Below are 21,628 nucleotides of genomic sequence, written 5' to 3'. Positions count from 1 at the left end.
GTAGAGAGGAGGGGGGGTGTAGAGAGGAGGGGGGGTGTAGAGAGTAGAGAGGGGGGGGTGTAGAGACTAGAGAGTGGGGCGGGGGTGTAGAGAGTAGAGAGGAGGGGGGGGTGTAGAGACTAGAGAGGAGGGGGGTGTGTAGAGAGGAGGGGGGGGGGTGTAGAGACTAGAGAGAGAGAGGGGCGGTGTAGAGAGTAGAGAGGGGGGGGTGTAGAGACTAGAGAGGAGGGGGGGTGTAGAGACTAGAGAGGAGGGGGGGTGTATAGAGGAGGGGGGGTGTAGAGACTAGAGAGGAGGGGGGGTGTAGAGAGTAGAGAGGAGGGGGGGGTGTAGAGAGTAGAGAGGAGGGGGGGGTGTAGAGACTAGAGAGGAGGGGGGGTGTATAGAGGAGGGGGGGTGTAGAGACTAGAGAGGAGGGGGGGGTGTAGAGAGTAGAGAGGAGGGGGGGGTGTAGAGACTAGAGAGGAGGGGGGGTGTAGAGACTAGAGAGGAGGGGGGGGGTGTAGAGACTAGAGAGGAGGGGGGGGGGTGTGGAGACGTTAGTGTGCTGCACACTAGTCTGCAGACTGCAGCCAGGAATAGTGTTTGTGCTAAACAGACTTTTAATGACATTTTTCAATGTAGACTACATCAAGAGATAGATTTCAGAAAGTAATTAAAAAACCTTCTATGCATTATTCAGGCGATAGTGTGGGGTGGCGATGTCCAAAAGCCATGTGGGTGATGTCCACACCAGTCAAAATAATAGTTGCACTAAAGTTAAACGGTGGAAAAGACGATTTTACAAGTGGCATTCAAGTCATATCTGACTAGTTTTCAATTTTTCTCCACAAAAGTTATGTCTCGAATATATAGCCTAAGGGCCTCTGTCCACCTAGCGTCTTTTTCCGACGTTAAACGCTGGAAGTGCGGTGGGAAGCGCTGATCTCGGTGCACAATATAACAAGGAAGCAGTCTGAAACTAACGTTAGTTCAGTGCGGTAGTAGCTTGATAGCTGACCGCTAGCAAGCTAACAACACAGGTAGGCTACGCTATTAAAAGCAGTAAGCACAACACTCACCAGAAATATTAAGTGTCTAGCCAATCTGCTCCCACAATTGAGCCTTTCTGTCTCTGTTGCGATAGTTTCTCCATATGATTAGTTGCCAGAAAAGGAGCACCCGACACCAGCGTCTTTCTGAAAAGTTAAATTATTCTCAGCTGGGAGCGCTGGGAGCCGGCGCACAAAAATGCCAGAGCGCTCTGAAAATAGACGCTGAGTGCAGCGCACTTTCTCTAGACGTCCGTGTGCACCGGCATACGCTCTCGCCCCATTGGAAACAACTGAAAAAAGACGCTGGACCTGAGGAAAAGACGCTAGGTGGACACAGGCCCTAATGCAGCACTCATCTTCTTGTTGTGTTTTCACGTTTCAAACTGGCAGATGGAGGAAAAGAAACGATTCGACTTTCACTTGTTTACTCACCAACTTGGCTCTCTTCCAAATAATCCAGCCACGTAACTACGTCCATTCATGAAATTAAATAGCACGGGGACAGTAATGGTTTGTAAAAGTGCCATGTAACTATTAATCAACTATTTATTAACTGTTTATAGGCTATAATAATCTTGTCTCGCTCGCTTTCCCTCTCACCCCCACCCGCTCACTCACTCACTCCACACTCTGGACATGAGGCTGGATGATGATTGTCTATCTCGGACCCAAATCTGGAAATATGTTTTCTTATTAGAATGATTTTGTTCCTTAACTATCTGTATTGTTGATCAAGAGAAAACGGTGAAACTGATCAAAATAGTAATTCTACAGTCTCTAAGGCTGCATTTACACTGCAGGTCTTGATGCTCAGATCAAACTATTTGCCTGTATCAGATTTATTTAACCTTCTGCTTACACTACTTTTAAAAGTGACCCATATCTGATGTGTGTTTACACTTGCTTCACTTGAAACAACCTGCATGTGTACATGAGGAATAAACTCATGATTGAGTAGCACAGACCAGACGGTGCAGCACAAGTCTCTACAGGAATATTATAGAAATATAGAGATATTATAGAGATATTATAGAGATATTCTAGGGGAACCACACAATATGCTTCCTAAACTCATTCTCAAGCACCACTGACTCATCAAGTCCAGAAATATTAAACAAATATTAAATCCTCGTGCTGATATTAAGCACATGAAAAGAGCTGCATGGTAAACAGTATCTTTCTCCTCCTCCTTTGATAGAAATGTTAATAATAAACTGACCGGGAGCATAATCCTTGTGCGGACATTATTTTACCGTGTGAGCGAAACACACTGCAGTCAACAGCTGAGTAGCCTACAGCCTCTGGAAGCTGAAGACACACACACACATGTCAACAGCTGAGCCTACAGCCTCTGGAAGCTGAAGACACACACACACACATGTCAACAGCTGAGTAGCCTACAGCCTCTGGAAGCTAAAGCACGCACACACACATGTCAACAGCTGAGTAGCCTACGACAGCCTCTGGAAGCTGAAGACACACACACATGTCAACAGCTGAGTAGCCTACAGCCTCTGGAAGCTGAAGCACGCACACACACATTTTCAATCAGGTGCGACTCGCAATGAGAGGAAATATCTGATATGTCCGCTTAGATTCCAGTCACATCGCATTGGGCCATGTGTGATTCATATCTGATTTATTTCCACATGTGACTGAGGCCTGAATGGGACCTGACAATATCCTGATCCATGTGCTTTTTTGCTGCTCACACCGTCATGACACATATCAGATATGTGCCACTTGAGAGCAAAACATCTGAATTGAGTCACCAATGCCATTCATATGGTCCCCATATGAAAAATACATTGCATTCAAAAGAAAAAGAAAACATGGCTCCTGTTGAATTAATCGAGGACTGAAGCCTTGCACTTGTTGCAGGCTACATTTAAATTAAGCCCTACTTACCATTTTGGAATATGTTTTTATATATTAATTTTTGTGCTCTCAAGTAGCCTAGATATGTTGTTTGACCCCGTCGATCGATTGCAGCTGAACGTGAATGGAGAAATATCACTAAACCGGGGTAAAAAGGTTACATAAACGTCTCCAAAGCTGTGTGTGCAATGGAGCTGAGGCTGACGTTGGGTTGGACATGGTCATACATGTCAGAATAGCCTACTACTATCTAAGCAATTTAATATGGGATCGCCTGCACACAGATTATTCATATCTAGGCTACTCCTGCATTTTGCAGCTGCAACTGTGTTGCTTTTGGCCTGTATGATGTGATTGAACTTCATATTATTTCCAGCATAGTCCTTGTATGAAATATGGAGATATGCGACTACTGCAAATACCACAAAATACCACAAAATAGGCTATTTTTTATAAATGAAATCTATGCCTGCACGTACCGTGTCGATTCAGTTCAGCAGCCTTTTTAAATTGTATTATCATTATTTTTTTATTGATAGCCTATTAGCCTATAAGAATTATTCCATCAGTGCGACCAAACATCATGACCAGACTCATTCCTGCGGTACTCTATTAGAGAGATGGGTTTGAAGGGAGAGATGGAGGAGAATAAAGAAATGTTCTTTATGTTAAACATTTGATTAATTGACTGTCTTTCATCTTAAAAGGTAAACGCTAAATATTAATACATGAAGGTAAGAAGATCTTGAAGGTTTATAAAAACGGGGATTACAAAAGGCAAGTATTGAGTATGTGTGTAGTTCTTCAAAATATCTAGCCTCTTAATTTTGCTCTCAAAGTGCACCAATTAAATTGATTGATTGGAAAAAAAGGAGGAAAGAAGAAAAAAAAACTTCCGGGGGAGCATGCCCCCGGACCCACGTGGAGGGTCCGAGCTTCCCATTTTATTGTGCCCCTCCCCCCCGACTTCTCCTTTATTTGGAAAAAAAGGAAAAATTTAACAGATAATTATCAAGTTTTACCACCCAACACTACAAACTATCACTGAAGAAAATGATTTGCTGTGTGTGTGTGTGTGTGTGTGTGTGTGTGTGTGTGTGTGTGTGTGTGTGTGTGTGTGTGTGTGTGTGTGTGTGTGTGTGTGTGTGTGTGTGTGTGTGTGTGTGTGTGTGTGTGTGTGTGTGTGTGTGTGTAGGCTGTCAGGCTGTCTGCTCACAGAGGAAGGCTGTGCTTCTCTGGCCTCAGCTCTGAGCTCCAACCCCTCCCATCTGAGAGAGCTGGACCTGAGCTACAATCATCCAGGAGCCTCAGGAGAACTGCTCACTGATGGACTGGAGGATCCACACTGGAGACTGGACTCCCTCAGGTATGGAGAGCCAACGTCTGAAGGCTGAGAGTCACACACATTTTCTCTGTCACATTGAGAAGATGAGGATTAATGTTTAATGTTTAATGGAGGACATGAGTGGAGCTCCTTCATATTGAAGGATATTAAATGTCCATCAAAGATAATCTGCTGGTCTGACTTTGTTTATTCCTCCAGGGTGGATCATGGTGGAGAGCAGTGGCTGAAACCAGGCCTGAGGAAATGTAAGTGTGTATTTAGTTTGATTCATGAAAACAAAGAAACACATTCAACTACAAAGATAGAAAATCCATCTACACCACATCTTTGCGGTCGTTCTAGTTGTATTTAAAAAAGGAAGTTCGCCTGTAGTTTATGCACACCTGAGTCTAAGTTATTATGGCTTTTGTTTTGTCATTGTGTTTTATCTGCAGACTACACACACAAAGGACCCCTAAACTGACAAAAATTAGACCACAGACCCCCATTTGATAGGATTTTGTCCCATGGTCCCCCTTAATAAGATCGATGCTTTTAGATGTTTTATTACAGAAAGTGTATAAAACCCATGACCAAAATAGTCCTTCTGTTACTGAATTGAATTATAGCTAAAATAAATTACCCCCCTTTTGGCTGGGGACCCCCTGAAAACCCCTCAAGGACCCCTAGGGGTCCCTGGACCCCCATTTGAGAACCACTGGACTAAGCAGTCATATGCTTTCGGTTCTATTAAAGCCTTTATTTTTTGTATTGAGTGATACACTACTAAACACTCATATCATATTATATCAGAAGTGTTCTTTGTTTTGTGTTCACAATAGTGATGTCAGTTAGATTTGGTTACATCTGCCTTTCTTACTGTCACTGGCAAAGCTGTTGCATTGGGTCGAGTTCTATTGAATGGAATGGGCAGGCTTGGGAAGTCTGTCCCACTATAAACCATTATCTGTGTCGTTCCACTTTATTGAAAATGTTCCCACCTGATTAAAGAAAAGACATTATGTGATGTTGACTGATGTTTTTATGTATTACATAAAATATTACACGTTTTCTTTAATCATGTGGAAGCATTTTTCAATCAAGGTGAAAGGACACAGATATTATGGTTTATCGAGGAACTGACTTACCCTGCAATTTAACGTTCGCCCCCGTTAGCCACTGTATGGAGCCACCGACCAACACAAAATCTGGACGTTTCATTTCACGGTTTTTTATATGGATTACTTACGCCAGCTCTGGGAGTATGAAGTTCTTTGAATGCGGGGATATTTGGTCACAAGAAGCGATTTGCTGCTTGCCGAATGGGGAGGCTACACGCCTGGAGCAACGTTCAGCAAAACAGTCCGTCAAATGTGTCCGACCAGTTCTCCGTCGCGTCGGCCTAACATAACATCGGTGCGCAAACAATTGCGCGACTTCTCCCGCATTATAAATTACAAATCTGCGGGAATTGACAAAAAATATGCGAGATTCTCACAATCCCGTGCATTTTAAGCCCTGCAATAGAGTTACATCATTAGTGAGCAATGGCTTTCCAAGCAGGTTTAGGGTTACATCTCAAACTGTAGCTGGATGAAGTCTATGAAGTCATAGAGACTGATGATGTCATCAATATGTGACATCACTGATGACATCACTGTTCCCTAATGATGTCAACTGTGATGTCATAAGCCTCCTAGCGACATAGAGTACCGCAGGAATGAGTCCGGAAAACGTGGAAGCTAACACTTCCGGGTTCTTTTAAATTTGACGTGCCGTTAAAAGGGCGGCTAGCTAGCAAACGGATAAATGAGACTACACTGTCGACGGGGATATTATACGTCATCACGCCAAAGGGCGAACACGGAAATTATCTTTCCCTCGCCTGCCTAGCCATTCAGTCAGCTATTGCCCACTCGCTCCTTTAAACTAGATTTATTAGTAAAACACACGCGCTATATCAGTGCACAGCAGCGCACACACTGACACACACAAACTCCTGTCACCATACTGTCAAAACCTAACCTCGCGTCACCAGGCTCTCTCAGAGGAGAGAGACCCCAACACAGTCCCGCCCAGCCGCCCCATTAGCTAATAGCATTTTAGAGAAACGTCATGTACCTCAGTCTAGACGGTCCAATCAGAAGCAGTTAAAGACGAGCAATACTAGTAAGTTAGTTTGTCACACCACGTGTCGACGTGTTTGACAGTGTTACCAAACTATAAAGTGACAGGTCAATATACTTAACGTATGCCCACATTTAATCCGGGGCTACAATTAATTGCGTCGGGAGATAATTTAGAGGACAATGTCGTGCAGATTTTAATTTGCAGGTTTTTGTTGAATAGTTGCCAGTTGGTTTATAGTTATTTTTAATAAACGCATTTATTTTATTTGTGTGTGTCTGTGTGTCTAAGTGATTGCTAACTAATTGGGTGCATGTTCCCCGTCGCACACATCAACATATAAAATTATTTTTCATATTTATATATCTCAATGGTCCCACACACTGCTCTCAGTCAGCTCACAGTAACAACACTAACACTAAGGGCCCTATCTTCCCAATGGCGGTAATTTTGCGTTAGCGCCCGTTTTGCGCTGGAATAGCGGCGCGCAAAGCCCTAATTGTGGGCGTGTCGGCCCGCTGCGCTTCACGTCATCTCGGCGCACATCTCCGTATAGGCGTGTTTATGTGTGGTCATGCCCATAGAACCACAGCGTCAAGTCCGCAGCTTCCTCCTCACTGAGAGGGACTAGAGTGAGAGAGAGAAAGAGGGAGAGAAAAAAGATAGCCTAGATGAGGAGAGGGAGAGAGGCAGAGAGAGAGAGAGAGATGTGAGGCTGTCATGCATAGAAAACAAATAACGTGCTCATGAATCACCTGTGTATTATTGCCATTTCACACGCTGAAAAAGGGCTGCTGCCCAAACGTCTGTATGCACGTATGCTTATCCCTTTTCGGGCTCTCTTCTCGTGCATCTCCGCTGCGGCGCTATACTGCATGCGTAATTACGCAGCGTACTGAGAGCCGCGATGAGTGATGCTGCTCTATTTGAATTTCTAAGTTGAATTTCGTTCCACCAGCACACATTTTATTAATCAGCTATTTTCTATTCCTTTCTATTAATATACAGTATATACATCGAATCCCACCAATTTAGTCCGTCATTTTCCCCTTGGCGCACATAAAGACATGCTTCCATCACTGTCTGCTTGATGGCGAGAGGGACTTCAGCTATAGGCTACTCGTGACAAAACCAGACATCGAATTTTCAACAGTTAACTTTTGCAGTAGTTAGGCTAATAGGTTACTGGCTATTACGAGGTGAGGCAGTATGCCCTGTGTCTCTCTCTCTCTGCCCCCGACGGGGGAAGTGGAGATGGCTATTGCGGTGCTATTAAACGTATAATGGTTGGAAAAGATCAACATTTGCTTTTTATCTTCTCCTACCCTCTCCTACCTAAAGTAATCTAATGTTACACCACAGACCTGTATGGTCGGGAATTATGTAGCCTAATAAAACCAGACAAACGAATTCTCATTTTTAAATCAAGATGTGTTTTTTCTGCAATGTAGGCTATAGTTGAAAAATAAATGTGGCATTCTGAGGAGGGAAGAGTGTTGGAGAGAGAGAGAGACATCCATGCATGTATGTATCCAAGCAAGGATTTCCTGCACTGCACGGAGAATACTGTGTGCGCTCAGGTGTACGGCTGGCATAGTGGGGTTGTTTGCGCTAAGAGCAGCTATTTGCTGGCGTTAGAACACATTGTGCTGGAATGCCTATTTTGGAACGGGCAACGACCAAACCTCTTTGCGCTCTGAACATACCGACGGTATCTTCCCACAGCGCTAAATGACTCTTGCGTGAGACAGATGATAGGCTAGAGGCCCATGGACACACCTGGGCCACGCCTACACCTGTGTCTGCGCTTAGATCTAAACTGGATGGTGGAGGCAGACGATAGCTTAAGACGCAGGGAAGATAGCAATAAGAGGCGCGCAAACGATAGCGCCGTACGAAGATAGGGCCCTAAAGGTTGAATTTGGCTGTGGTGACGTGACGTGGAAGCCTATGCGACACTGTGTGTAGTAGTTCTGGAATAGCTTAGCATGAGCTTTTTACTTCTAGGACTCGCATTTACGCTTCAAAACTCATGAAAGTGGTCCTCATGTGTGAAGATTATCTCGCTGAACACACGTTTGAATAAGCTTGCGTTAACCACAGACCTTATTTGAAGCATCCTGCCAAAAACCCATTCAAAAATACGTCATTCCTGCGGTACTCTATTAGGGAGCAGTGTTGTCATCAGTGATGTGACATATTGATGACATCATCAGTAGTGTCACAATACTGAGTGACATCAGCGAGCAATGGCTTCCCAAGCAGGGACATCTCAAACTGTAGGTGGATGTCACCACTGATGATGTCACAATGTATATGATGATGTCATATACCTTATGCTAATGAAGTCATAGAGACTGATGATGTCATCAATATGTGACATCACTGATGACATCACTGCTCCCTACTGAGTAGTCACCTGTCTCCTGTAGCTCAGGCGACTACTGATGATGTCATGGATATTGTGACATCATTGTGCTGTCATCTGTGAGTGATGTCATCAGTGATGCAAAGTTGACAAAAAAAGAGACTGATGTCATTAATATGTGACATCACTGATGACATCACTGCTCCCTAATTTTGTCAAGCCTGTATGTCATAGACATTGTGACATCATTGTGATGTCATCAGTGAGTGATGCTTCAGATTTTCTGCCCTCCTATTAGGAAAAGTGCGCTGGAATGGCACTCAAAGTGGTTAAGCTCCGCCTTGAAAACTGGGAGCAAAAAATCTACCCCCACTAGGCTGGGAATCAGTGTCAGGATCCGAGTGAGACGTGTGGATCTATTCGCGGGTAGTTGATGACCACGGGAAACTTGGTAGGTCTGGAGAAGCTGGGGTGTTGTGGAACTTGGTAGCTTGATAGCTGGGGGCTGCACTGGTCGAGGTTTTGGGAACGGTTGCAGAGAGATTGCAGGAGTTGCTGGTTGCAGGAATTGCAGGTTGCAGACGTTGCTTGAGATTGGTATGATCCTAGTTTAGATTATGAATCACTGGCCAGGACCTGCAGGAACAGGCCCTTATAGATGTGAATATGACATCACCTGTGTTATGACATCACCAGCGAAAGGCATGAAAGACGCTTATGAATCATGACATCATCAGTGATTGATGACATCATAGTAGGAATGACGACGTCGAAGTAGGAATGATGACGTCATCCTAACAGTACCCTCCCCTCAACGGACGTCACCTGGCGTCCAATGGGGCCATCAAGGATGGCATCTGGGAGACAAAAATCCGTAGGTTCTGGTGGGGGTGCTCTTCCGCAGGTGGTTAGACGCAGGTGGTTAGGCCCCAAAGGGGGTGTAAGAGAGTGAGGTGCTCTTCAGCAGGTGGTTAGATGCAGGTGGTCGGACCCCAAAGGGGGTGTAGGACAGTGGAGGTGCTCCTCCTTTAAACGCCTCTTATTTCTTCTTGCTCTTGACCGAGGGCTGACGACGCTACGGGAACCTCCCAGCATGAAGCTGGGACCTACGTGTTGGTCAAGGACAGGAATTGGCTGCTGCTGGGGTACGGGTTCAGACTCGACGAGGGGAAGGTCCGCAGGTTGTGCCTCAGGTACGGGTTCAGACTCGGCGAGGGGCAGGTCCACAGGTTGTGCCTCAGGTTGTGCCTCAGGGCCAGCAGACTCGGAGGCCCCCTGCGGGGGGACGGAGCCGATCTGCAGGCAGCGATTGAACTTCCCAATGAGACGATCGACGGTCCTCTCCAACTCGTTAACCCTCTTGGAGACACACTGCCACTCCTGGGTCCTGCAGGGAGCGCTACCCAACCGTACAGATTTCTTGGCTGGACACGTAGAGTCTTGATCCACTGAGAGTACCACGGGCCGGCGAGCGGTGGGACCACTTACTGGACGCCGGGAGCAGGAGGAGAGGTAATGCCCGGCTCGACCACAGTAAAGGCAGCTCCGGGTGTCCAAACGGCGCTGCCTCTCCTCTGGTGTGATGCGAACCCTGCCGGTCAGATCACGGTACAGATGGCTGATGGTACAGATGTCGGCCGGCTGCCCCTGCTCTGGGATGACGCGAACTCCCCCCCAGAATATGCCCTTAGCAGCTGGAGGCGGCCGAGAGGCAGAGCTAGAAGCAGGTCTGGAAGGTCTGGAAACCTCCGGAACGACGGTGCGCTCGGAAGCTGGGGCAGGAGGGGCAGAAGGCTGCGGAATGGCACCCTGGGGGCCTAGCCCGTCGAGACGATCTAGCCTGCTCGCCAGGAGGGCGAGCTGATCCTGGGCGGTGGAAGCTATATTCTGGATTGTGCTAACCAGGAGGGCGTCCCGATCATCGGCCTTGGAAACCAGAGCCTGGATTGCTTTTTCCTGCTGGGCAATCAGCTCAAGTATTGTCAGCAAGTCTCCGAACGTGATGGGACGAGTGGAGACATCAGGATGAGTGGAGATATCAGGATGAGTGGAGATATCAGGATGAGTGGAGATATCCAGCTGACCGCCTGGTGGGTCAGCTGAAGCGACCGGCCGGGTAACTGGCGTTGGGGCGACTGATCGCCCAGAAGCTGGGGCAGGAGGGGCAGGGGGGGCAGGAGACTGCGGAATGACGCCCTGGGGGCCTAGCCCATTGAGACGATCCAGCCGGCCAACCAGGAGGGCGTGCCGATCATCGGCTTGGGAAGCCTTGAAAGCTACGTCCCGAAGGATGTCATCGAGGAGCGCCTGCTCCCGTTGCATCTCCGCGAGTCGCGCGCCCAGGCCAGAAATAGTAGAAATGAGTGCTGTTTGGAAGGTGTCGTCTGGTGGACCACCTGACGTGGCCGGCGGGAAAACTGGGGTCTCGGGAGCTTCCTCCTTGACCGGCGGAAGTGTGTCCGCTCGATCCGCTTTAGAGTGATTGGGGGCCTCCTCCTTGATTGGGGTGAGAAATTTGCCCGCTAGATCCAGTTGCGAGTGATTCATACTGTCAGGATCCGAGTGAGACGTGTGGATCTATTCGCGGGTAGTTGATGACCACGGGAAACTTGGTAGGTCTGGAGAAGCTGGGGTGTTGTGGAACTTGGTAGCTTGATAGCTGGGGGCTGCACTGTTCGAGGTTTTGGGAACGGTTGCAGAGAGATTGCAGGAGTTGCTGGTTGCAGGAATTGCAGGTTGCAGACGTTGCTTGAGATTGGTATGATCCTAGTTTAGATTATGAATCACTGGCCAGGACCTGCAGGAACAGGCCCTTATAGATGTGAATATGACATCACCTGTGTTATGACATCACCAGCGAAAGGCATGAAAGACGCTTATGAATCATGACATCATCAGTGATTGATGACATCATAGTAGGAATGACGACGTCGAAGTAGGAATGATGACGTCATCCTAACAATCAGTTGTCTGACGTCACACAACAATGACCGCAACCATGGAGTATGTAGTTCAAAGTATTAAGTGCCTAAATTAAATGTATAATAGAGTCTGTTACCTTATGCGTCATTGCTGCCCCTGATTTTCGTTTAAATATGCAAGGAGGGTGCTCTGCTCGTTGTAAAGCTGTCTTGCTATTTGCCAAACAAAAAAAAGTTTGTTGCGGTCCGCCATGTTTCTTGGTTGCGTTTTGCCTTTGTGCTCTGGAATGCTTTGAAGGTGGGGGGGTGTGACCTTTCCACTGGGAAACACCCACGTCCCAGGTGTCTGGACGGCAGCATTAGGGGCACATCATCAACCAGAAACTACATTGTTCAACTGACATCACTGATGGCATTGTGACATCATCAGTGCCTATGACATCATTGTGTTGTCATCACTGAAATGTTAGCATCCAGAGACTTACGCACATCCACTGGTTGGTGCTGAGCTCAACTGTACTAAACAGGAAAATAAACGAAAAAAGGGCTCGCAACACAAGTTTTTGATAGCTCCCGTGGCGGAGGCAGACCATTTACATTACGTTACATTACATTACGTCATTTGGCAGACGCTTTTATCCAAAGCGACTTACAATAACACACTTTTTGTCAGCAATAGAGCAATCAACTATGGAGCACAGTCTATGACAACTACAAATCCTGAAGGAACAGTGGTACGAGTTTTAGTTTAGGATTTTTTTTTTTTTTTTTTTTTTTTAATAAAGAGAGAGAAAGAAGAGAGAGAAAGAAGTTAGATCAAGAAGGGCCCAGGTGGAGCCTGAAAAGCTGAGTCTTTAGTCTTTTCCGAAAGATCGGCAGTGATTCAGCAGTCCTGACCGAAGGTGGCAGCTCGTTCCACCATTGGGGTGCCAGGGAGGAGAAGACCCAGGTACAATCTTCAAAACAGTTTCACAAAGCATAAATCACATTCTAAGGGAAAGGAAAACTGGTAGCAGAACCTATAATAGCTCTACACAGCAATCACTGCACGCTAATATGCACAACATATTTTAGAATATATTTTTTTGAACATATTCAACATATTTTTAGACATATTTTTTATATAGAAATGGACGCTGTCAATCAGCTCGGCCCTCTAAGTATCTCACAGAGAATATTCATCTATACAGTCTTATATCAAAAGGAAATAAAAGGCAAAAAACAACTGGAAAATGAGTACAGCACAGAGGTCTCACAAGTAAGGTCTGACATCAAAGTCCTCATTGAGTCCAATAGGTGCCATGATGCCCAAAAAGTCAATCCACCATAATTCTCCCTTTAGAAGGAGATTGTCCATGTTCCCCCCGCGTCTAGGGGCCATAACATGTTCAATGCCCACGTATCTGAGTTGGGAGACATTGTGGTGTGCTTGCGTGAAATGAACGGCTACTGAGCTTTTTACATCACAGTTTCTGATTGTACTGCGGTGCTCTGCTATCCGTGTCTTAAGGGCCCTTGACGTCTTGCCCACGTAGGATTTCCCACAGGGACAGGTGAGCATGTAAATAACATTGGTAGTTGTGCAAGATATCTTTCCTCTGATTTTAATCGTTTTTCCTGTTGTTGGATGGTTAAAAACGTTGCATTTTGTTGTAAAATGGCACTGTGTACAAGCTCCACAACGTCTGTTGCCATCAGGTAGATCATCTAAGAAAGTGTGGGGTTTCTTAGGGGTTAATTAAGTCAGAATGCACAATTTGATCTCCAATGTTTGGTGGTCTCTTATATACTATCCGTGGGGCAGTATTGAATAGACCGCTCAGAGCCGGATCTGTATCTAAAAGGTGCCAGTGTTTTTTTATTACTTTTTCGAATTGTTTTACCAGGGGTGAATACTGTATGATACAGTTAACTGGTTGTAGTGTTCTTTTTTTGAGAGGGGAGCAGACACTCCTCCTGGCTTTTTGAGGAGACCTTTGAGGCTGCTTTCTCGATGACAGGCTCCGAGTAGCCCCTTGTTTTGAACATACTTTTAAGGGTGTGACTTTGTTTGTGAAAAAAGGCCTCCGTGCTGCACACTCTCCTGATTCTATGGAATTGACTGATAGGCAGGCTGTTTTTTAGGGGGGTGGGATGGAATGAGTCCGCCCTAAGTAATGAGTTTCTATGGCAGCTTTTCCTGTACAGATCTGTTTGAAAAGAAGCTCCTTCCTTAATTATCTTAATGTCCAGGAAGTTCACTTGATGTTGATCGTACTCTATGGTGAACTTGAGGTTTTCATTCTGGGCATTTAGAATTGAAAAGAACTGTAAAAGAGTAGATTCATCTCCCGTCCAAAGTAAACAGATATCGTCAATATATCTTTTACACATTTTTATGTATGGCAAAAACACATTTCTTTGTGGATTTAACACAAGGGTTCAAGGTTCAAGGTTTTTATTGTCACATACAGCATCACAGAAGCAATGAGCAGTGAAATTAGGGCCGCAGCCACTCCAAGACTGTGCACATGCAGAGACAGACAAGACAACATAATACGGTCAAAAGTTAAAAACATAGTGCAGTCAAGTATAGTAAGAACCAATACTAAGTTAAGAAGTTAAAATTAAGTTTTTTTTTTTTTTTTTTGGATTAATAAAATTTGATAAACGCTAAGAGTTCACCATGCGCATTCAAGTCTAGCCGAGTAGGGGGTTCCCCCAATAGCACCGTAAATCCCCCAATCATTTGATAGGCAGTAGAAGAAAATAAATAAATATATATATATATACATAGCAGCAATAAACATAATGCACTACAATACCAAAAGAAGTGCAAATGTATCTAAAGTGCTTGATTTCATGCTATAACAATATAAATCTGTATAACCATATATAACTATATACTAACCATATATCATTATTACCATCATCATATATATATATACATACATACATATATATATATACATATATATACATATACATACATACACAACCATCTATTTGTGGGTATCAAGGGCCCTAATGGCCTGAGGGAAGAGTCAAAGTCCTGTTCAAATAAACCCACATAAATGTTGGCAATGGAGGGGCTGGCTTTGCTCCCCATGCTAACTCCCTTAATCTGTAGGTAGTTCTGATCTAGAAACATGAAGTGATTGTGGGTGAGGAGAGTCTCTGTTAGAACAGTGAGGACTTGTGTTCCAGGTGTTGCCTCTGGAGGGTGTTTGTCCAGGAAAGATGTTAGAGCTTCAAGTGCACCTGTGTGTGGTACTGACGTGTACAATGATTCAATATCCAAACAAGCCATGTACGTCACTGAGTCTGGATCTTCCACAGCTCTCAGAGTCCTGATCATGTCCGTAGAATCCTGTGTGAAGGAGGGGATAGATTTTACAATAGGTTGGAGAAAATGGTCGACATATGAAGAGATGTGTTCTGTCAGGCATCCTATAGACGCTACAATTGGTCTGCCCTTAGGATTCACTGGACCTTTGTGTACTTTGGGCAGGCAGTAGAATACTGGGGTGATGGGATAGTCAATTTTTAGGAAAGCATATTCATTTTTGGTTAGGCAGCCACTGTCCAATAGGTCTGTTAGTAGTTGATGAATTTCATTTTTGAACGTGGCTGTTGGATTGCCTGGTAGCTTCCTATAAAATTGTGTATCCCCAAGTTGTCTATAGATTTCCTCCTCATAGTTAGTTCTATTTAGAACTACTATTGCGCCTCCTTTATCTGCGTTTTTTATTATGAGAGTACAATCATTTGACAGTGTCTTCAATGCTTCTCTTTCTTCTTTCGATAGGTTATTGTGTACTTTGTATTCTCTCCTGTGTTTCAAGAGGGTACGGGCATCTTGTTCCACTCTCCTACAATAAGTGTCTATGGAGGCATTTCTATTTTTGTAGGGTATGAAGGTGGACTTTCCCCGAAAACATTTTTCGTTTATCACTGAAATGTTATCATTGATTGCTTTTTGTTTACACTCAAGAAATCGTGACATGACTGATTGTTAGGAAGTTTGTGTGAAGTTTGCTGGATCTTAGGTAAGGGCTCACGGGCAGTGATCGATTAGAACCACAGAGATGTCTTTCAAGCTTTAATGAAGTATGACAGGCAGAAAGTAAGGCAGAAGCAACATACAGAGCTTAAAGATTGCAGAAAGGGAACAGGACCTAACTGAACATGACAGAACAACACCTTTATACTCCCACATTCGAGGTATGACATCATTGGTGATGTCACAACGTCCTGGGAGGTATGACATCATTGATGACCTCACAAAGTCACGTCTGCCATCACACAGGCTGGAGACAGCCTAGACTGTCTGACATCGCTGATGACCTCACAGGGGGAACTCTGACATCACCGGTGACCTCACAAGGTGAACCGGTCACCGATGATGTCATCATTGCATCGTGGGCTCCTTGGTTTGTGGGCGTCAATGGCCCCAAGAACAGGCCTGATGGTGGACCATTACGGAGCATTTTCTACAGCCGCCCTCAGATTCCTGTGGGGAATCTGTATTCTTCCAGAAATGGCCCTCCAGTCCCACCAGGTGTAGGCAGGGCTCGGTTGGTTAGTGATGGGAGCTGAATAAGCTTGGCCACCGGCCGGGTGTAGGTACGGGCCTACACTTTGTTGTCCAGTCCAGGGGAAAGTTTGGTGACTGTCCCCATCGGCCAAAGTGTGCGCAGGAGCTGGGGGTCTATGATCATCCTGACACCTCAATGAGGGATGTCCTGAGCACCTCCTCCGCAACCAGTGGTGCCCCAAGGCCTGCTTCACTGAGCAAATCTCTCGCTCCCAGCAACTGCTGAAGTGAGGGGCCTCTGGTGGCTTGAGTTTCCATTTGAGGAAACTCAGCTGCGTGAGGTCAGCGAGGAAGCAGTTGTGCTGCACTCGTTGGAGGGAAGCCTCGGCCTTACTATATTCTTCGGCCGTTAGTGCCTCGTTGGCCGCCCCGTGGAACGCCGGCGTGGTCTCCTTGATAAAGGCACCGAAGGCTGTAAACTCATCCGGCATGGGGGGGCCAACGTGAGGCCACAGTAGGTTGGCTTCCCCAACTCCTCGCTATGATCCGAGGTTGTGTGGAGTTGGGGTGTCTCTGGCCGGCGATCTGGGCTGAGAAGAAGGAAGGGGGGTCCGCCACCCCAACGGCTGGTGGTGAGTGCAGGAAGGGGCTTTCCCCCCTCGTAATGTCATCCGCCGGATCCTGGGCGGTATCCACATAGCACCAGTCGTTGCCCGCCGTGGGCTCCTGGATCTCCGTCACTCTAGTGCCCACGGACACCTTGTAGCGGCATGATGGCTGCAGCCAGATGAGGACGGTGGTTGAGTCGGTCCATAATACAGTCCGCTGGATGGGGAGTGTCAACTCCGTCTTGAGTACCTTGGCTACTTGCACTCCTGTCAAGGCGGCACACAGCTCTAGACGTGGGATAGACTGTTGTTTCTTTGGAGCAACTCTAGACCTTGCCATGATGAAGGCTATCTCCACCTTCTCGCCGGGACCCTCAGTCCTGAGATACGCCACTGAAGCATATGCTTGCTCAGATGCGTCGCAGAACACATGGACCTCCCGTCTGCCGATGGGGGAGTCCAGGTCAGGGCTAGTGTAGCATCTCGGTAGGGAGATATCCTGCAGTTGCGGTAGCTCGTCCTCCCACTCTTTCCAGGCCTGCAGCAGTGTCTCGGGTAGGACTGGGTCATCCCAGTCCCGTTTCACCAAGGTTTGGTTCCGTAAAGGCTCTCTTGGTGCGATAGGTCTGCTCTGGGCAACTTGCCGGCGAGACGATGAGGGAGACGGCTGCCCTGTGAAGCATCTGGGGCTCCTGCCTCACCGTCCGCAAAGGCATGTCCTCTGGCTGGCCTGTAAGGCCCAGCTGCTGTGCTGCTGAGTGTAGGAGCACGGTCCACTCTGAGCCGTCGTCCATTATGGCGTATGTGTCCGGCCTCTGGTCCCCATGTTGGGTCACCACTTTGCTGACCTTAAAGGAGAACTTACCTCCAAAACACTTTTTTTCAGCTTTTAACCAATATATATGACTTTGGGGGTGATGTGTGAAGAATTCTGGTCAGAATTTCCACATTTGACACCAAACTGTTGGCATTTTACCATTTGTATCATTTTTCAGCAGCATAGCTGGCATAAGCGCCCTCTTAGGGTCAAAGACTGCTTTTTTTTTTTCTCTCAAATGAATGGGATATTTGACACGTCGTTACGTCACGGTGTTCCCAAAGACTATGGGATTTCAAGATAATTACTCCCTTACCCCCCCTGTACCCTTTCAGCTCCTCAGAACTCCAAGCCTATTCTTATTGAAGTTTGCTCTTAAAATACTGAACCAAACGTCGTCAAAGTTGGCACATGTCTTAATTATAGTTAGTTTCCCGCTGAATGTGTCATTACTTTATTGATATCTTACCTGGATAAGCTCGAATGATGATGTTTATATTATCAGTCCGAGTTGCAAGGACTGTCTCCAGCCCAGGCAGGCGAGAGTCGTACTGTTACATGGACGAGCCCCAAGCTCCGCGGGCGCGCGCAGCAGGCCAGCAGCAGCTGGGCTCTCTGTGCTCTGAGCAGCAGAGAGAGCAGTCTGATATTTCCGCAAACAAATATGGTCGCAGTTTAGCGCACATGTAAAATATAACGCTATACTACGACGTGACAACGTGACAAAGCTTCTCTAAACATATCGGCTAATATAATATCATCACTGTGTACAAGCAACGCCAACTTTTATGGAAATCAAGTCAGCAGAGCAGAGCGACTGGCTCTGTCTGTGTGTGTGTGCTGCTCGGGGGGATTCGCATGGGAACAGTGTGAGGAGGAGAAGAGCTCTGCGCTGCCTCCTGCGCCCCCCCAAAACGCAAATTAAAAACGGATTTCATTGCGCGGTTTATCTCTAGTTAGACGAGGGAATTACGTGGAGAAATCTCGCATTGTGTTACCCCAGAGCGAGAGGTTTGTCCTCATTGTGTGCTGTGTGCTGCGAGCAGCGAGGCTCTTAACGTAAGTTTAGACAAGCCACATGCAAGCCACGCACACACACATGGGACAAAATGGGACAAAAATAATTAAATTTCTAGTTCGCCACTGAATGGCCAAATTGATATAACTATCAACCATTTCAGGATTTTCTGTTTCCATACAGGCCACCAGCGTTGGCTAATTGTTGATATTTATAAAGATATCGCCCCTCTCAAATAAATTATTTTTGAGGCAGTAGGCAAACTGTAATGGCGTCGATTTCCGAAAAAAAATCTTGACTTAACACAGCCAAAGAGTCTAGTATAGACAAGAGTATATGTCATTTCTTGGTTTTTTCCATAGGTATTTTCAAATCACTGTTCTAATACATATCTAGGGGGTAAGTCCTCCTTTAAGGAGGGCATGATGGTTTCCCCATGGCGGTTTCCCAATGTCTCCCCCACCTGTGCCTCTTGCCTCCCAAGACCAGAGGCAGTCGTGCGTACCGGCTTCAGGGTCAGCACCCCGGAGGGCGCCACCCACTTCACCGGTGCCCGCACCCCGGCTCAACGCTCCACCGGTGCCCGCACCCCGGCTCAACAGTTCACCCGTGTCGCGCACCTCCCAAGAGCAGGGCCCGGTCAGCACGGCAGCTCCAGAATGAACGACCCAAACTATGGAACCCCCTGTTCCAGTGCCAATGCCACCAACACCCGCACCCAGGACACGTCCGCCGACAAAGGTCGCCGACCCTGAGCATGCAGTAGAGTGTTGTTATATAAGTTGTAGTATACAGTATACAGTTGTTATATAAGTTGTAGTATACAGTATACAGTAGTTATATAAGTTGTAGTATACAGTATACAGTTGTTATATAAGTTGTAGTATACAGTATACAGTAGTTATATAAGTTGTAGTATACAGTATACAGTAGTTATATAAGTTAGTATACAGTAGTTATATAAGTTGTAGTATACAGTATACAGTAGTTATATAAGTTGTAGTATACAGTATACAGTAGTTATATAAGTTGTAGTATACAGTATACAGTTGTTATATAAGTTGTAGTATACAGTTGTTATATAAGTTGTAGTATACAGTAGTTATATAAGTTGTAGTATACAGTTGTTATATAAGTTGTAGTATTCAGTATACAGTAGTTATATAAGTTGTAGTATACAGTTGTTATATAAGTTATAGTATTCAGTATACAGTAGTTATATAAGTTGTAGTATACAGTATACAGTTGTTATATATGTTGTAGTATACAGTATACAGTAGTTATATAATTTGTAGTATACAGTATACAGTAGTTATATAAGTTGTAGTATACAGTATACAGTTGTTATATAAGTTGTAGTATACAGTATACAGTTGTTATATAAGTTGTAGTATACAGTATACAGTAGTTATATAAGTTGTAGTATACAGTATACAGTAGTTATATAAGTTGTAGTATACAGTATACAGTAGTTATATAAGTTGTAGTATACAGAATACAGTAGTTATATAAGTTGTAGTATACAGTATACAGTAGTTATATAAGTTGTAGTATACAGTTGTTACATAAGTTGTAGTATACAGTATACAGTAGTTATATAAGTTGTAGTATACAGTATACAGTTGTTATATAAGTTGTAGTATACAGTATACAGTAGTTATATAAGTTGTAGTATACAGTATACAGTTGTTATATAAGTTGTAGTATACAGTAGTTATATAAGTTGTAGTATACAGTAGTTATATAAGTTGTAGTATACAGTATACAGTAGTTATATAAGTTGTAGTATACAGTAGTTATATAAGTTGTAGTATACAGTATACAGTAGTTATATAAGTTGTAGTATACAGTACTTATATAAGTTGTAGTATACAGTATACAGTAGTTATATAAGTTGTAGTATACAGTATACAGTAGTTATATAAGTTGTAGTATACAGTATACAGTAGTTATATAAGTTGTAGTATACAGTATACAGTAGTTATATAAGTTGTAGTATACAGTATACAGTTGTTATATAAGTTGTAGTATACAGTTGTTATATAAGTTGTAGTATACAGTAGTTATATAAGTTGTAGTATACAGTTGTTACATAAGTTGTAGTATTCAGTATACAGTTGTTATATAAGTTGTAGTATACAGTTGTTATATAAGTTGTAGTATACAGTAGTTATATAAGTTGTAGTATACAGTTGTTACATAAGTTGTAGTATTCAGTATACAGTAGTTATATAAGTTGTAGTATACAGTTGTTATATAAGTTATAGTATTCAGTATACAGTAGTTATCAATCAATTAGGGGTGTCACGATACACTCTGTTCACGATACGATACGTATCACGATACTGGGTTCACGATAACGATACGATACGATACGATTTTAACAATATTTTTTTAAACTTGAATAATGACAATATATGACTGGAAAAGTAGTATTTTATTTGAAATGCACAAATACAAAACATGCTGTTGTGGGAAATTGTTATTACAATAACAACTAGAAAAAACATGAGATTGGAGATAAGGCTTATCTTGAAATAGAATGAGTTACACCGTCACTTAGATTTACTTTGAACTAAAAGGTTTCTCAGCAGTATAAATTCTCATTATGCATCTTCAGTTTTTCTTCAAACTCAAACAACAAGACTTTTCTTAGTCTATTTTTTATGCATCTTCAGTTTTTCCTGTCAAGTAAACAGTTTTGCCAGAAACTCAATTGAATGGTTTCTCTCCTGTATAACTTCTCATGTGTCTCTTCAGAGACTTGTTCAACTGAACTACTTTCCACACATTGAACTTCAACGAACAAAGACGTTTCTTTGTCTATTTTTAAAGATTTTTTTTTTTTTTTTTCACGATATGAGATTTCATCTCAACGATACATATCGTGACGTTTTACTATCGCGAAATTTCGTGGGACGATATATTGTGACACCCCTACAATCAATCAATCAAAACTTTATTGCAGACTCCACCGTCCAAATAGACATACAGTCACATATAGTAAATAAACATAA

General features: G+C 44.4%; 1 protein-coding gene across 1 annotated transcript in view; it reads left to right on the top strand.

Annotated features, from left to right (window-relative positions):
- The window catches only part of LOC310775910 (NACHT, LRR and PYD domains-containing protein 3-like), an 86,652-nt gene that overhangs the window by 43,333 nt on the left and 21,691 nt on the right, over positions 1 to 21,628 (top strand). Inside the window, exons 11-12 of the mRNA XM_083636034.1 lie at positions 4,108 to 4,278; positions 4,456 to 4,502. Of these exons, the coding sequence (XP_083492160.1) occupies positions 4,108 to 4,278; positions 4,456 to 4,502 (218 nt within the window). The remainder of the gene's footprint in view (positions 1 to 4,107; positions 4,279 to 4,455; positions 4,503 to 21,628) is intronic.

The sequence above is a fragment of the Poromitra crassiceps genome, assembly GCF_964638095.1.
Source record: "Poromitra crassiceps genome assembly, chromosome: 4".
Taxonomy (NCBI): Eukaryota; Metazoa; Chordata; class Actinopteri; order Beryciformes; family Melamphaidae; genus Poromitra; species Poromitra crassiceps.
Note: the sequence above shows the minus strand (reverse complement) of the source record. Positions and strands in the feature narration are given on the sequence as shown.